Source organism: Rutidosis leptorrhynchoides, chromosome 2, assembly GCF_046630445.1.
Source record: "Rutidosis leptorrhynchoides isolate AG116_Rl617_1_P2 chromosome 2, CSIRO_AGI_Rlap_v1, whole genome shotgun sequence".
Taxonomy (NCBI): Eukaryota; Viridiplantae; Streptophyta; class Magnoliopsida; order Asterales; family Asteraceae; genus Rutidosis; species Rutidosis leptorrhynchoides.
The window spans coordinates 135,608,941-135,627,599 of NC_092334.1; the positions used below are offsets into that span (position 1 = coordinate 135,608,941).

At 31.3% G+C, this 18,659-nt stretch overlaps 1 protein-coding gene across 1 annotated transcript; it reads right to left on the bottom strand.

Moving 5' to 3' along the window:
- Positions 1–1,251: 1,251 nt before the first annotated feature.
- Positions 1,252–3,525, bottom strand: LOC139891430 (replication protein A 70 kDa DNA-binding subunit C-like). The gene is made up of 2 exons (XM_071874401.1): positions 3,195–3,525; positions 1,252–1,647 (listed from the first exon to the last, which is right to left on the bottom strand). Exons 1-2 carry the CDS (start codon positions 3,482–3,484, stop codon positions 1,428–1,430), a joined length of 510 nt encoding a protein of 169 aa, XP_071730502.1. The 5' UTR covers positions 3,485–3,525; the 3' UTR covers positions 1,252–1,427.
- Positions 3,526–18,659: the final 15,134 nt, after the last annotated feature.

The following is an 18,659-nucleotide window of genomic DNA, read 5'->3' on the forward strand; positions in this document are numbered from 1 at the left end:
CTTGAATAGGGTCTGGAGTTGTATGGAAGTTACGATCGACTGCATCAAGACCCTCGATGATTGGAGACATGAATTGGGTTTCTTTGATGGTGTAGGTGTCAAGAATTGGGGAGGGGGAAATCGTATATGTGTCGATTGGATTGTTTGGAATTACAATGGAAGGGTTTGGGCGTTCCAAGATTTTTATTGGGTTTGGGGTACCAGAGTTTAATGGATAGGTTGAAGTATCAGGTTTGTTGGTGGTTAAATTGGTCCGGTAATAGATCATGGTGTATGGGTTGAGTGGGAGAGGATTGGGCTAGTTTGGTAAAAGTGTCAAACCATATGTGATCATTAAATTTAAAAAATGCATAGTGATCAGAGAAAACTACAGTCGTCCCCGGCACAACCGTGGTGTCGACCACACATCCCAAAACCAGTTTGACTAGGGAACGTGTGTACAGAGCATGGACGGTTGATCCGGCGGTCCAACCGTGGTGTCAACCGTATACATGCTTCTTATATAAAACGACACTTTTAATTTACGCGTTATGTGTTTTGGTCATTCGCTAGAGAAAAGGTAAGTTTATGAACTTGCATTTTTTTACTTTAACATAATGTCATCTGTCAAAGTAAATGTCATCATCAAAAACATAGACTAACATTTGAATATTAACGTTGGACTTTAACCAATAAGTAAAAGAAAACCCATGTACTTTGTATAGGGACGCCAACCCAATACAATGCACAAATCTTTCACCAGCCTAACTGGATGCACAAATCTTACCACACAAACCATGTGAGATTAAGCTTTACGATTTTAATTCTATAATCCTATAATTATAGAAGCTCCTTTGTTACAAGATCATCCAAATAATGATGCAACGAAAGCTTTGATGATCTTGAACAAAGTTTGGAAGTTATTCTTGCAAAAGGGTTGTCTTCAAATATGAAACGCCCAATTTTTCTCTTTAAACAGACCACCTCACGATCTAAATTGAATTGATTTCGGTAGTAATATATTTCTGTGACCACTTCGCGATCGCATATATTTCTGTGACCACTTCGCGATCGCGAAGCCATGTCTCGCAATCGCGAGACCTGCAAACCAGATGACCATTTTAGCATTTTATCCTATTTAACTGCATCGATCAATAATTCTGTAACATCCCCAAATGACTTCAGTAGAACATTGACTCAACCTCAACTTTTAAAACATGATCCCGACACTTGCCATTATATAAAGTCCACTAATCAAGCATTTAGAGTTATGTAGAAATCACTTAAAAGTTAACATGCCCAAAACAATTCATACACCATATCTAAAGAAACATTTTACGCACAATACTTCCGAAAAGACTACAATTACACAACAAACCCCATTTTAGACGTAAAAATTTAATCTCGCAGTATGTAGACGATCTGCAGTTTGAACTGGTGGGCCTACATTAAAATCCCAGTCGCATAATGGATCCAGCAAGTGAATCTCCAACAAATGATTGAGCATTAGTAACAGTAATTGTTGGCTGATTCAGGGAAGGCTGTATTGGTGCTGCACTTGCCACTGAAAAAGTCCCATCAGTAGGAGGTTTGCCAGGAAAGGGCTTTGAATCACCAATAATTTCACACTTATCAAGCACCAAATCATAATCGATGATTATAACAACACTGCGCAAAATAATTGAAAAAGATCTCAGTAAACGATACATATATATGACGACTGTCAAAGATAAAGAAAAATCAGTATGATCATGAGTGCATAAAAGCTGTAAAAATGATACTATTATACAAATACCGTGTTACTAATGACAAAAAAGAACAGATATGGAAACACACTAAGCAGTTAAAGATATGTTATAAGTGTACCCTATCAGAAGTTATAGACAAGAAATCAAGAAACAGGGCATGCAGGGTGACTAATATAACACAATTTGCACGTGCAGAAAGTATTTTAGCAATATGTTGCAATTTGGCTAGGGTGAATCATATCGTTAGCTCCAGTGGCGATTCCAGGATTATAACTCAATGGGGTCCCGAAATATTTTTCAGTACCAATTATATTAGATTGCTATTTTAGTGATAGTTAACCTTCAAAAATATTAGAAATTCGAAAAATATATGGGATCCGAATAGTATAATTTAGTGGTGTTCTATACAATTCAAAAGAAAAACTATAGATTTGAAAAATATATGGGGTCATACATTTAAATTTAGTGGTATCCTATACAATTTACATAGTATTTTCTACTAAAAATCTTCAAACTAGTTGTGTCCCGTGACCCCACGGGTCTATACTTAGAATCGCCCCTGGTTAGCTCATGAATAGGTTAAATCATGTGATCTGACAACACGGGCTTGGACAAATAGATAGGCTTGTTGCACATATCTCATTAGAATGAAAGCCTTGGTTAGAGCATAACATCATCCAAAACAGAAAACAACATAGCAAACATGATACGGTTTATTCGAGTCAACCGCGAACTCCAAAGATAGAGGCCGATTCGAGATGGCTAATCTCCAAAGATAATAGATTTGTGGAAAAGAGGCTTTGGACTAAACCAAATAATTCATTCATACATATTTCTTCCAAAAGCAAACATACATATTTATACTAAAACATCTACTACTACTAAGAAAACATGATTAACTGCTAAATTAAACTACCATCCTAATCACTTAGCACTCGGATCAGTAAAGAAACATGGGGTAGTTCATGGGCACATGCATGTATAAGTTAGTTGCTTGAATTGGGGAATATGGTACCACTAACAAACATGAACGTGCAACCCTTTTTATTCCAGTTAACCGACACTTTGCTAACTCCCAACACAAACATCTTCTAAGATCGATGACCGTATCAAAACATCAAAGTGGTGGGCACGAATAGGTTAGGCAAGAAAAAGTATCAAGTGTTTTATAGTTACTCTGTGAAAAAACTACTAAACTTGCTCTTTGTAAGCCGAAATTGGAAATTTAAGTCATAAAAAGTTGAAAACCATATGTTTCTCTCTTTACAAATTGGAAGTATATAAACTGTACCCAATACAGTCTCCTTGACCCTCGAACAATGATTCGTATTATCGCAAATAGTAATAAGTTTCTACCATCAGTTCCTAAACAAAATAAGTATAACATTCACATGCAGTATATCTATTTTCAACAAAATAAGATAAAAACTTATTTAATAATCATAGAAATGGATTTAAAATACATACACGCGATCACGAATCTGATTGCAAACGAACTCAGTGAGTCGAATAATAGATCCTTTCTGCAACTGATTAAATCTAGCCAAATCATTCTTCTGAGTAGCAAGCATGCCTTGCTGATAATACATGCCATCAGACAACAAGACTCGATATCTCTCCGTACCTTCTCCACCGCCACCAGACTGCGTCTGCAAAGTTCGAACATCGATGACCTGAAGGACCGGTTTTATGCCGTACGAAGGCCATTCACTACTCGATAGTATCGATATTGCACCGAAAGTGAGATTTACGGCCATGATTTTGATCGGAATTGATGTAATTTAGGGTTTGGAGTTTTAAAAACCCTAGAAAGTGAAGTAAATGGGAGGGAAAAATGGAAAGGGAAAGGGGGAACTAAAATTATAAAAGATTCTTTGGGTTAGCGCGAAGTGGAGTTGTGAACTTATCGTGAAATGTTACATAAATGGTATCTATACTATACAAACACGATAAAAAGAACCCTTGTACTTGGCATTATATATTTTAAACTCTAACTGCGAAAATCATGTTAGTTTAAATAATTTTTTCAAACTTCCGTGAGTTAGGGATAAACGAGAGTTAGTGAAGAATCCGGTACAAAAATTTTAATGGGGACCCAAAATAATTTTTTTAAAGTTAATCACGTGATTTATACTCTAAATTTTTTTTTTTTTTTTTTGCTATATGACTTATTTTAGTGGTGTCACAAAAAAAAATTTACACTGTCAACTAGTATCACTTAGTAAAAAATCCAAAAAAAAATAAAAAAAATTCCACTACATTGCAAATTTCAGTGGTGCCGCCCTGGTAATGATTGTTTACCATAAAAAACTACTCCCTCCGTCCCATATTGATAGTTCATCTTTTCTTTTCGGGTTGTTCCAAAATTAATAGTCCACTTCTAAACATAGATAAGAATAAATGGTTAAAGTTCTTTTATACCTTTACTTTATTCAAGCAACAAAAAATGTAAGTAAAAAGTAAGAGGTAAAACTGAAAATAGACAAAAGGTACATGTGATAGTTAATTTTTCTTAAATTGTGTGTTTTTTGTATGTGGAGCAAGGGCGAACCTAGCTTATGACCCGTGGAGTCACGGAACACCGCTAGTTTAAACATTTTAAGTAGAAAATACCCTTTACATTTTATAGGACATAACTAAATTTAACTACATGACCTCATATATTCGAATTCATAGTTTTTTCTTTAAAATATATAGCACACTACTAAATTTAACTACTCGGACCACGTATATTTTTTAGATTTGCAGTTTTTGAAGTTAAACAATCACTAAATGAAAGGACCAGTTCATATATATTATAAACGATTCACAATAGTTGATTACATCGCGAGGTATTTGACCTCTATATGATACATTTTACAAACATTGCATTCGTTTTTAAAAGACAAACTTTCTTTACAACGAAAGTTGACGGCATGCACACCATTTGATAATACATCCAACTATAATTGACATAATAATAATCTTGATAAACTCAATGACTCGAATGCAACGTCTTTCAAAATATGCCATGAATGACTCCAAGTAATATCCTTAAAATGAGCTAATGCACAGCGGAAGATTTCTTTAATACCTGAGAATAAACATGCTTTAAAGTGTCAACCAAAAGGTTGGTGAGTTTATAGGTTTATCATAACAATCATTTCAATATATTAATAGACCACAAGATTTTCGTTTATAAATATATGTACACTCGCAAGTGTATAAAAGTATTCTATAAGTTGTAGGCACCCGGTAACAAGCCTTAACGTTCATGTTTTACCCTCTGAAGTACACCAGATCAGGTGTGTTTATATAAACCTCGAAGTACTAAAGCATCCCATAGTCAGGATAGGGTTGTCAGGCCCAATAGATCTATCTTTAGGATTCGCGCCTACCGTACATAGACAGGTAGTTTAATGTTACCAAGCTAAGGGTATATTTCTGGTTTAAACCCACATAGAATTAGTTTTAGTACTTGTGCCTATTTCGTAAAACATTTATAAAACAACGCATGTATTCTCAGCCCAAAAATATATATAAAAAGGGAGTAATGAAACTCACCATACTGTATTTCGTAGTAAAAATACATATAACGTCATTTAACAAGTGCAAGGTTGACCTCGGATTCACGAACCTATATTAATTATATATATTTATATGTTGGTCAATATTTGTCTAACAATTTTTGGTCAAGTCATAGTGTACCACAATCCTAATGCTCGAGACTAATATGCAAAAGTCAACAAAAGTCAACTTGACTCAAAATGACTTCTAAAATTTATACGTGTTTATTATATAACTTAACTATAGTCGTTTTATATATTTAAATATATTTATTAGATTTTATAATAATAAAAGTCATTTATTAATAAAAATTTATATTAACGTTTATATATAATAAAATATACTTTTATATATCTTAAGTAGTAAAATTTATAAAGTTCACTTAATATCGTAAAACTATAGTGGTAAGTATTATTAATGTAATTATATTACGCGTGGTGAAAAATATCTTTGTATCCCCTATTTATTTGATAAAATAATATTGATCATAATAATAATAAGTAAAAGTTGTATTATTTTGTAATAATAATTATTATTATTCTATAACAATATTTATATTTACTAAAAATGGTATTATGATAAAATGATAATACTAACATAATAGTAATAATGATATTTTATAATAACAATGATATTTTTATTAAAATAATAACGACGATAGTAATAATAATCATTTTAACAATAATACTAAAATTCAGTTGACTATAACTTCTAATCCGTTCATCGAAACCATTCGATATTTAAATGAAAAGTTCTTAATTTTTCGCTAGCTTTCCAATGACATGCATATCATATACCCTATCTCAGTAGCATATGTATCTAATTCAGGATTCAACAAACCTATCTAAGGACAATATCGAATGTACAAGCATGCATAATCCTATATACTCGAGCACTAGTCAGGGATACACTATTGATATATAAAAGTTAAGTTATGAGTGCTCACGTATCAATATTGAGATTCAATATTGCAGGACAGTACGTAGACGCAACGGAGATGATAAACACTAGATTGACCTCACGAGCATACCCATGAACCATACCCATCACCTCCATAGCTATAACCCATAATTTCCTTAGCTTCGACTCATTCAAAAAACTATTTTGAAATCACTCGAACATCACTCCGTCGTAATATTTTATGTATACTAATAATATCTTGAAATAATACAGAACAAATATATATATATATATATATATATGTAAATCGATTGAGAGAGTTTAGAGAAATATATTTTCAAGTTTCTATGAAATAATGAAATCTATTGAATTCTATTTATAATAGATTTTTGAATTATTAAAGTGAATTATTAAAGTATGAATTATTAAAGTGAATTATTAAAGTATGAATTATTAAAGTGAATTATTAAAGTATGAATTATTAAAGTGAATTATTAAAGTATGAATTATTAAAGTTAAAGTAAAGTAAAAGTAAAGTAAAGGTAAAGTTAAAGTATAGTAAAAGTATAAAACTATATACGTATAATACGCGTATAAAAAATATATATATAATATTAATTTAAATCGTTTTATATATTTAATAAAATAAAATATAAATATCGTTATCTTTATCATACTGGTTAAGTATTGAGTTGTCAAAAAGAATAGATTTCTTAAATCACAGTGGACCTCATAACATAGGCCCGTAATCATATCATAATGTATCTGATAATTCAATTATTTGATATTATCTCTTAATTCTATCGATAAATATATCGAAACAAATATGTTCATGTAAAGTATCATATATCTAATACTTTGTTAATGTTTTCAGTTAATATTATATATTATATATACATATCTATATACACATAATTGTTCGTGAATCGTCGAACACGGTCAAAGGGTAATTGATTACATGAATGTAGTTCCAAACTTTTTGAGATTCAACATTACAAATTCTGCTTATCGTGTCGGAAACATATAAAGGTTAAGTTTAAATTTGGTCGGAAATTTCCGGGTCGTCACAGTACCTACCTGTTAAAGAAATTTCGTCCCGAAATTTGATCGAGGTCGTCATGGCTAACTTTAAAAATGTTTTCATGACGAATATGAGTTGATAAATAGTGTTTTATCATCATTGAGTAATATAGATAAAACAATTTGATTACGCGAAGAGTATAAGTGAAGCTATCGCAAGAGAGTGAAATGAGTAAACGTATATTCGTTTTAACCGATGACGTAGTTATGATTGATTTTCGGAATTCATGGGATTTAAAGAAAATCTTTGCAATAAGATTTGGTTCTTCGGCGATTAAGGAAATCAGGATCTTCTTTGATTAAATGCGATAATCTGTCTCGATTTCTCTGTCTGATATTTTACTATAATTCCACCCCCTTCGTTTCTTTATTTCCACAGCTCACACCTTCTAGTCTTTCTCCCCAATTCATACTTTAAAGCATTCGTTAATATGCTTCATCCAGTATTGATTCTTGATATACTCTTAACTTTCATATCTGTCATTCTTCTTTATCATCTACCACCGGAGGAAGTTATTTTCTTCTACCATTACCTTGGGGTTATTGTGTTTTTTATTCTCCCGTGTCTTTATATTGCTATACGCATTGATATACACGGTCTATAATTTCGGGATTGTTATCGGGCTTTATATTCTCCATTATATTTCGGAGCTTCATGCTTTCGTTTTCTCTTCCCGACTTTAAGTCAAGCGGATAATGGTCCAGAATTCATAGATATGAATTTTTGGATGAACATAGTTAATGTTCCAAGAAGAAAATCTTAATGGCACGATCTTGATTTGGCAAATTACCAGAATATCCGAAAATATAGAGCTATCGAGATGATATGTTCTTAATATGTTTGGAAATTGGGTAGAATGTAAGAGTCGTGTAAACAGTACATGATGACGGTATGTTCTGTGAATCATCACGTTCCATTAGAAACTCAGCATGACTTACTGTAATATAATCACGTTGATCAAGTGTCATTATATTATACTAACTCATGCTTCAATTCCCAACACTACTTCAAAAACATTCATATTGTAAATTCAAATTTTTTTTTAGAATTTAGAAACTAACAAAGTTTCTTTTTATGTTGTAATGCAGATATTGCGAAGAGATAAAAGATTTCGGATAAGAATAGTTGTGAAAATATCTTCAGGAATATCGAAGATATTATAATAAAAGATACGATAATATGGATGATGAAGAAGATTTGTCTGTGAAGGTTTAGAATAAGAAGTAAGTTGTTTGCTAACGATTTCAGTAGACACTGAATCATTTGGATCCTTTGAAGACAGGTTTGGTCTTTGTGATTTGTCCACAGCCTCCTTCATGGTCTGCTCAATCCGTTTTCCAGTTTCAAACCTTCTCTTTTTCTCAGCTTTACCACCATACTATTCTTTATCATCAAACTTTTGACTGTTAAAGTCGTTTACAGTTTTTGCTGCTTCATCAACATTTTTCCAATTTCGGAGAACTAGTTCATAGTTTGGGATGTTTTTCAGAAAATTCACATTCGAAGTATGTAAGTCTAGGAGATAGACGTTATATGTATAACTTTTGACGTAAAATTGTCGCGAAATTCAAAATACTGATTGCTAATTCCCAGTAGTTGGTGTGACAATTATTGTTACAGGATGTAGGTGAGTACATGATGTGGTTTTAATGAATAAGTATAGTGGCTTTTCGGAGAGGCTTAAGTCGAAGGTTAATGAAGTTGTTGATAAGTTTACTGCTAATGTGGCGAGATATGAAAGGTTCCCCGGTAACAATGATGAAGGGGTAATTGTTATAATAAGATTTATTCGTATAAACAAATGAAGGTGATTTGTTGAAGCTATGACAAAACTGTCTATTTTGGAAAGAGATTGAAAAATTATATTTAGTAATAAATATCAAAGGATCTGACAAGGATACGTGTTAAAGTATAACTTTAGTTTCGAGAGCTTTTCAGATGCATGACAGTGGGTAATATGTGGTTGGATCATCATCTCGCATGTATTTAGGAATTTTGAAGTGTTTGAACACATATTGTAATTGTTAATATACATATGATGTTCTAAGATTTTGAATGATACAAATATTTTCTGTGAGTTCCATGAATAGAAATGAGGTTCTAGGACAGTTTTGAAGTCAAAGTATAGTTTTGAAAGATGTAGGAATCTAAGAGTGATGATTTCGGTTATATCTTGAATCGAATTCTGAGATTTCAAAATCAGAATATGTAATTAGATTTTGAATGAGTATGGTTGTTTTGATTTCTATAAAAGAATGTATATTGTTGTGAAAGTAGGGAGTATAATGGATGATTTGCTGAATCAGATTTGAAGAATGTAACATATTAATTGTGAATTTATATATCTCTCGAGTATTACCTACCCGTTAAAAAAAATTTCACAATTAATATTTTGTACAAAAGAATTTTATTACAGTCTTTATGGAAATATATATGTGTATATTTCTTCAGATGTAATATTGATTTAATGAGTTAATATTAAATTAAACCCATTTGATTTATGGTTAAGGCTAGGATAGATAATTTCTAAACTTTAGAAATTACATAATCGCCGTAGAATGTTTCCCCAATGAAGTTATGAATCAATACTTCATCGTTGTGGTATTCCTTGGTATCTACATGGCGTATGACGTTGATGCTCGTGGGACAGATTGTGAAGTTGAGGTTTGCGATGCGGTTGTTGTTGGTGGTGGTAATGGTACTGTTGATGTTGTTGATGGTGGTACTGGTTATGCTGCTGGTGCTGTTGCTGGTGTTTGTAACCTTTGCACCATATTCTCAAAAGCCACTACCCGAGCGCGAAGCTCGTTGACTTCTTCTATTACACCGGGGTGATTGTCGGTTCGGACGAGCGGATAAATAAGATCTAGAATTTGGTGTAGTATACAATTATGACGAGATACTCTGGAAATGAGAGAGAAAATGGTGTTTCGGACAGGTTCGCCGGTAAGTGCTTCAGGTTCATTGCCAAGAGGGCAATGTGGTGGATGAAAGGGATCGCCTTCTTCTTGTCTCCAATGGTTAAGTAGATTACGAACCCATCCCCAATTCATCCAGAATAGATGATGGCTAATTGGTTGATCCATTCCGGTCACACTGCTTTCGGAGCTCATGTGGAAATCCATATCGGCATAGCTGTCGGAATCCGAGGAACTCGAACTGGTTGAGGGATCCATCTTGTATGATCAGGGAAAGAATTTTTTTTTTTGGTATGAAATAGATTGTAGAATTTAGATTTGGTATTCTTCAATACATAATTTACATATGTATATATAATACCAAAATCCCATAAATTACGGAGGAATCTTTGAAAGATGTCAGTCAAAGTTCACAGTAACAGATATTCTAAGATAAGAATTCGTCTATACACTATTATGCAATAAATGTAGGAAAACGCGTCTAGACTTAAGAATGATAAGCAGGTAATTTCCTAAGGATGGTAAGTAGATGATTTCCGACTAAAAATGATAAGCAAAACTTTTGACATGCAGACACGGTCGAAGTCCAGACTCACTAATGCATCTTAACAACTATCAGTTAGACACACTAATGCAAAACCTGGTTCGCTAAGACCACCGCTCTGATACCAACTGAAAGGACCAGTTCATATATATTATAAATGATTCACAATAGTTGATTACATCGCGAGGTATTTGACCTCTATATGATACATTTTACAAACATTGCATTCGTTTTTAAAAGATAAACTTTCTTTACAACGAAAGTTGACGGCATGCACACCATTTGATAATACATCCAACTATAATTGACATAATAATAATCTTGATAAACTCAATGACTCGAATGCAACGTCTTTCAAAATATGCCATGAATGACTCCAAGTAATATCCTTAAAATGAGCTAATGCACAGCGGAAGATTTCTTTAATACCTGAGAATAAACATGCTTTAAAGTGTCAACCAAAAGGTTGGTGAGTTCATAGGTTTATCATAACAATCATTTCAATATATTAATAGACCACAAGATTTTCGTTTATAAATATATGTACACTCGCAAGTGTATAAAAGTATTCTATAAGCTGTAGGCACCCGGTAACAAGCCTTAACGTTCATGTTTTACCCTCTGAAGTACACCAGATCAGGCGTGTTTATATAAACCTCGAAGTACTAAAGCATCCCATAGTCAGGATAGGGTTGTCAGGCCCAATAGATCTATCTTTAGGATTCGCGCCTACCGTACATAGACAGGTAGTTTAATGTTACCAAGCTAAGGGTATATTTCTGGTTTAAACCCACATAAAATTAGTTTTAGTACTTGTGACTATTTCGTAAAACATTTATAAAACAACGCATGTATTCTCAGCCCAAAAATATATATAAAAAGGGAGTAATGAAACTCACCATACTGTATTTCGTAGTAAAAATACATATAACGTCATTTAACAAGTGCAAGGTTGGCCTCGGATTCACGAACCTATATTAATTATATATATTTATATGTTGGTCAATATTTGTCTAACAATTTTTGGTCAAGTCATAGTGTACCACAATCCTATTGCTCGAGACTAATATGCAAAAGTCAACAAAAGTCAACTTGACTCAAAATGACTTCTAAAATTTATACGTGTTTATTATATAACTTAACTATAGTCGTTTTATATATTTAAATATATTTATTAGATTTTATAATAATAAAAGTCATTTATTAATAAAAATTTATATTAACGTTTATATATAATAAAATATACTTTTATATATCTTAAGTAGTAAAATTTATAAAGTTCACTTAATATCGTAAAACTATAGTGGTAAGTATTATTAATGTAATTATATTACGCGTGGTGAAAAATATCTTTGTATCCCCTATTTATTTGATAAAATAATATTGATCATAATAATAATAAGTAAAAGTTATTTTATTTTGTAATAATAATTATTATTATTCTATAACAATATTTATATTTACTAAAAATGGTATTATGATAAAATGATAATACTAACATAATAGTAATAATGATATTTTATAATAACAATGATATTTTTATTAAAATAATAACGACGATAGTAATAATAATCATTTTAACAATAATACTAAAATTCAGTTGACTATAACTTCTAATCCGTTCATCGAAACCATTCGATATTTAAATGAAAAGTTCTTAATTTTTCGCTAGCTTTCCAATGACATGCATATCATATACCCTATCTCAGTAGCATATGTATCTAATTCAGGATTCAACAAACCTATCTAAGGACAATATCGAATGTACAAGCATGCATAATCCTATATACTCGAGCACTAGTCAGGGATACACTATTGATATATAAAAGTTAAGTTATGAGTGCTCACGTATCAATATTGAGATTCAATATTGCAGGACAGTACGTAGACGCAACGGAGATGATAAACACTAGATTGACCTCACGAGCATACCCATGAACCATACCCATCACCTCCATAGCTATAACCCATAATTTCCTTAGCTTCGACTCATTCAAAAAACTATTTTGAAATCACTCGAACATCACTCCGTCGTAATATTTTATGTATACTAATAATATCTTGAAATAATACAGAACAAATATATATATATATATATATATATATATATATATATATATATATATATATATATATATATATATATATATATATATATATATATGTGTAAATCGATTGAGAGAGTTTAGAGAAATATATTTTCAAGTTTCTATGAAATAATGAAACCTATTGAATTCTATTTATAATAGATTTTTGAATTATTAAAGTGAATTATTAAAGTATGAATTATTAAAGTGAATTATTAAAGTATGAATTATTAAAGTGAATTATTAAAGTATGAATTATTAAAGTGAATTATTAAAGTATGAATTATTAAAGTGAATTATTAAAGTATGAATTATTAAAGTGAATTATTAAAGTATGAATTATTAAAGTGAATTATTAAAGTATGAATTATTAAAGTGAATTATTAAAGTATGAATTATTAAAGTTAAAGTAAAGTAAAAGTAAAGTAAAGGTAAAGTTAAAGTATAGTAAAAGTATAAAACTATGTACGTATAATACGCGTATAAAAAATATATATATAATATTAATTTAAATCGTTTTATATATTTAATAAAATAAAATATAAATATCGTTATCTTTATCATACTGGTTAAGTATTGAGTTGTCAAAAAGAATAGATTTCTTAAATCACAGTGGACCTCATAACATAGGCCCGTAATCATATCATAATGTATCTGATAATTCAATTATTTGATATTATCTCTTAATTCTGTCGATAAATATATCGAAACAAATATGTTCATGTAAAGTATCATATATCTAATACTTTGTTAATGTTTTCAGTTAATATTATATATTATATATACATATCTATATACACATAATTGTTCGTGAATCGTCGAACACGGTCAAAGGGTAATTGATTACATGAATGTAGTTCCAAACTTTTTGAGATTCAACATTACAAATTCTGCTTATCGTGTCGAAAACATATAAAGGTTAAGTTTAAATTTGATCGGAAATTTCCGGGTCGTCACACTAAATTAGCATTCAAATATAATTGGTGCTGAAAACAAAATTCCGGACCTCATTGAGTTCTAATCCTGAAATTGTCACTGATGTGGATTATTAATATGGGACAGAGGAAGTATAACTTTTAAAAGTATATATACTCTGTATGATTCGATTGTTTAGATTTAGTAATTTTCTGTACAATTTAAAGAATACAATGTATAAAAAAATTTCAAAACAGTGGGGTCATAGATACCCACACCCTTGCATATATATTAACCCATGGTAGTGACTGCTACGGATAAGCATTAGACCACTTGTAGTGGTGATGGGCGTGATGGGGTGTGATGGGTATTTTTGTAGGGTATAGTGGTGATTTACAAAGGTGATATTGTGATGGTGTTTGTAGTGGTATGGGGTGATGGTTGTGTGATTGGGTAATTGGTCCCACATTTTTAGTTATTATATTATTTTTATTAATTTAATTAAACTATAAATATATATATATATATCTAAATCTGGTTACATTTTTGGTCACGCCTCATACTTCTTCCGTGAAGCTCCCGTCACGCCAACAACAATTTCCTTCCATCATGCCCCATAGTGGCGTGATGGGGGCATGACGAAGGTAAAAAAGGCCATATCACGCTGCACTACAAGTGGTCTTATGTCTAGGAGAAAACACCCTATGCATCACGCTTTACCTTGGCATGAGACGTAGGTATTGTAACTGTGAGGTTATTGTGGTACTAATTTGGAGCAGTTTATGGAGGTAAGTTTTTTGATTACGTACATTATCTTATATATTTATAAAGAATATTGTAACTAGTTTTACGATTGAATTTTTTTGTACGGATCATGATTAACTATCTTGGTACAAAACGTTTGATATTGTTTGTTATGTCAGGTCTAACGTGGGTGTATTAAAGTGTTTATGTTTATACCGTTCATAAAATTTAACATTTTTTAAAAGGCGATTTTTTGACATCAGTAGATCATTTATTTCAACGACCCTCATCATTTACACGTGACACACACGTTTGAGCGGAAACCTGAACCCGATCAACGGTATCCGGGAACACATCCATTCGGACAGTGTTCCGGGTAGAGTTCCGTGAATGAATCCGGTAAAACCTTCCTATAGGGTCAATATATACAAACATTATTGGTATTCAATTGGTTTAAAGAAAAATCATGTCATCCCTAAGGATCGAACCCATGACATCTCCCTATTTCATGGCACAAATCCAATATTATTTTTTGAATGTTGTTAATTGTCCCAAATAAAATCTTGAATTAATTGTTGTATATGGAAAAAAAGATTAGTGGTTTGAATATAGCTAATAGATATAAGTTTTTAAAAAACATTTTATAACAAAAAGGATAGTGATAATAAGTTAAGAGGTCCTGTTTGCACGTCATCCGTATTTAAAAACGTTTTCGTAACCCATGGAAATTTATATATTGTTTCACACGTGCCTAATATGGCTAAAAAGTTATCGTAACAACGTAGAAGCATATATATAAGTACTCATATAATTGAATAAAAATTAAATAATAGAAATTGTGTAAATTGAGAATTTGCATACCAAATGTGACTAAAAAGTCGTCGTAAAATCGCAGAAGAATATAAATTCTCATATAGTTGGTGAAGAAATAAATAATATAAACTAGTGAAATGACCCGTGAAATCACGGGATTGTTTAAACGAAACAATTTAATGATATGTATTAAGTATTAACTGAATGTAAATGCTAAAGTCATTTAGTTTAATGACCATGGAACTACAGATTTCGACTAACAAACTTATGAAACAATTCTCGTTATTTATAATACTTTACCTATTAATTGACTCTCAATTGCACTTTACCTATTTGAAACATGCTTTCATAAACATGCCCAACTTATCAATTGTGAATCTATTAATGGTTATGGGTTGATGTAAAAACCCATGTTGAAGAAGATCATCCACTTTGGTACTAATTTCAGTATTTGCAGCTAAGAGATCTCTCTTAAAAACTATAAAGACTAACTGACCAATACAAATAGCAACAAAAGTTAAATTAGCACCAAATTGATGACTTATTACATGTATACATGACAAAACTCAAACCTTTTACTCTCGTCAAATCATAAATATACATAAAGTAATTTAACAAACAAATTCCAAAATTCTTTATTAAGCTTCACGACTGTTAAAAAATGAGAAGGGCCCATGGTAAAAAGTTATAGCTTTTACAAAGATCAATTTCTATATATATACTATTAAAAACCTCAATTTTAGTCGTTTGACTAACCTAAACGACACCCACCTCAACCTTCCAAATTTACAACTCAACTCCCTACATTTGTTTCAACTAAAAAGGAAGGATGTATTACTTTTTTCTTTTAGGCATGTCATCAAACAGTTTATAAACTCTTCATAAAAAAAAACCAAAATATAGTGTAGGTTATACATTGATGATGTAGCGTGAGGGTACGAAATAGTATTATTTTTAATACAAAATACTACAAAATATGACACAAGTTTTATTAATTTACGGATGGGATATACCTAAACCTTGCTACAACACTATAGGCAGTGTACCTAATCGTAGAGTAGTGTAGTTTTTAGTAAGTCCGGTTCGTTCCACAGGGAGCTGGTGATACTTACTATATTTTTAACTATATTTATACAAAATATATATAATTATATAAGTAGTAATATTATTATAAAAGGGGGGTTTTACCGTTTAATGACCGGTTTGTCGATTCTATATTTTAAGCGTAAAGATAAATGACGATAATTAAAGTGCGTAAAATAATGACAATAAATAAAATGACAGTAAATAAAATTGCGAGTAATAAAATAACAGTAAATAAAGATACGATGAGAAATATAATAAAAGAATTATGCTTATTTAAACTTCCGTAATCATGATGTTTGACGTGTTGATTTTAATTTATTACCATGGGTTAATTGTCCTTTGTCCTGGTTTATTTGATACGTCTATCTGGTTTTTGTCCATAATAGTCCATCGGTCATAAATATAAAGTGCGAGTATCCTCGTCAAATTACCCTTATACCCGAAGTCAAATATTTCAACTGATTAAGGATTTAAACTGTGACGCAGTTATCACTTCTGTCAACAATTACACCAGTTATCACTGTATGTAATCCACCCCTGTTTTAATTAGTTTATGAATATTAATTCATCCACTTGATCAGAATGAATAATCAATTACCCAACCCAATTGATTAATTAAATGATTATAACAGATTCCATATGAACATCACTAAATAGGACAACCATAATCATTATTAATTATTAGGTTAATTAATTTGAAGATAGGTTCGACAGACTCCAATGAGTTGTCACTCAATTAGACAATACCCCCCATCTATTAATAGTCAATAGTTCAATTTCCACAAGTGTCGGTCTTTTGCCCAAACCTTAATTATGGTACAAAGCCCAATTACCCAATTTTAGTAATTAGCCCATCATCATGATTACTTCGTTTTAAATAAGCATAATAATAACTTAGCTACGAGACATTAATGTAAAAAGGTTGAACATAACTTACAATGATTAAAAATAGCGTAGCGTTACACGGACAGAATTTCGACTTACACACTCAAACGATCTCTATCATAAATCTTATTATTATCATAATTTAAAATTAAAATTAAGATTATTGTTATATCTTATTAAGTTAACATTATGATAGAGATATAGAATATAGATATTGATAATTGATATAGATATTTGATCGGATAAAAAAAAGATAGAAAAGTTCTCCCTGGCTTCCATCGTTACATAGCCTTTTATAGGCCAAATTAGAAATTGAATTTTCATTTACGACCCCTGAACTATGCTCAATTAACAACTTTTTATTATTTAATATTATTCTTATTATGAATTATTTAAATATTATATTTTATTCTTGTGCATAGTTGACTCGTAATTTTTACACCGTTGCGTCGAGCGCTGAAAGTTGGTTCATGCCCCGGTTCCGGATTTTCGAACGTCCTTTCGTACAATTTTATATCTTGTACTTTGCGTTTTGTAACTTGTACTCTTGTCATTTTTAGACGTTCTTCATCAATAAATTGAACCTTTTGAATTGTATCTTGTACATTTGAGCTTTTTGGACGTTTTGGTCTTTCAAATCTTCGTTTTTGTCTTTAAATCTTCATTTTCGAGCGATTTGCGTCTTTCGTCTTCGCACTTATTTATTTAATTATTACAACTAAAAATAAGGAAATTACATTTAAAAACTTTACATATTGGAACGATATTGCTACTAAATATATGTTCATTTGGAACACTATCAAATATCCCCACACTTGAGCGTTGCTTGTCCTCAAGCAATACAGAACTTGAAATAAAAACATACATGAATCACTTTTTTATTCATCACATTTTGTACATCAGTGATTTTGATATAGCGGTATAAACAATGACAGTAATGATGGTTAAAGGTGGGTGTGTCATCCACAGTTGCCTTGGGTTTAGGTCAACGACACTTGCAATCAAATAGCCGATTTACTTTCGGTTTCCAAAGCAAAGTGCACATTTGAAAGGCGGTTTACAGTCCCACATGACTATAAAAATTTAGATCCTTTAGGAAATAGGATCTTTATGAAAACATTTGATCTTTTGAAAATTCAATCTAGCTTTTACCCTAGATAAGTTTTCTGATTTGATCCACCATTGGTGTTGCAAAATATATTTGTGGATCAATATTTTGGCTAAAAACATTTAGGTTCGTGTAATCCACTGCTATCCCGGTATCGGAAAGCACACATCCAGTTTACTTGTTCCGTATATTACCTTTCGGCAAACTACCGTCCGGTTGTAAAGGAAAGCGATGAACAAGAAACTGTTAAGGCAATGTCCCGTGACATGCAGATGATTATGGTCTTTTAACGTGTCGGATGCTAG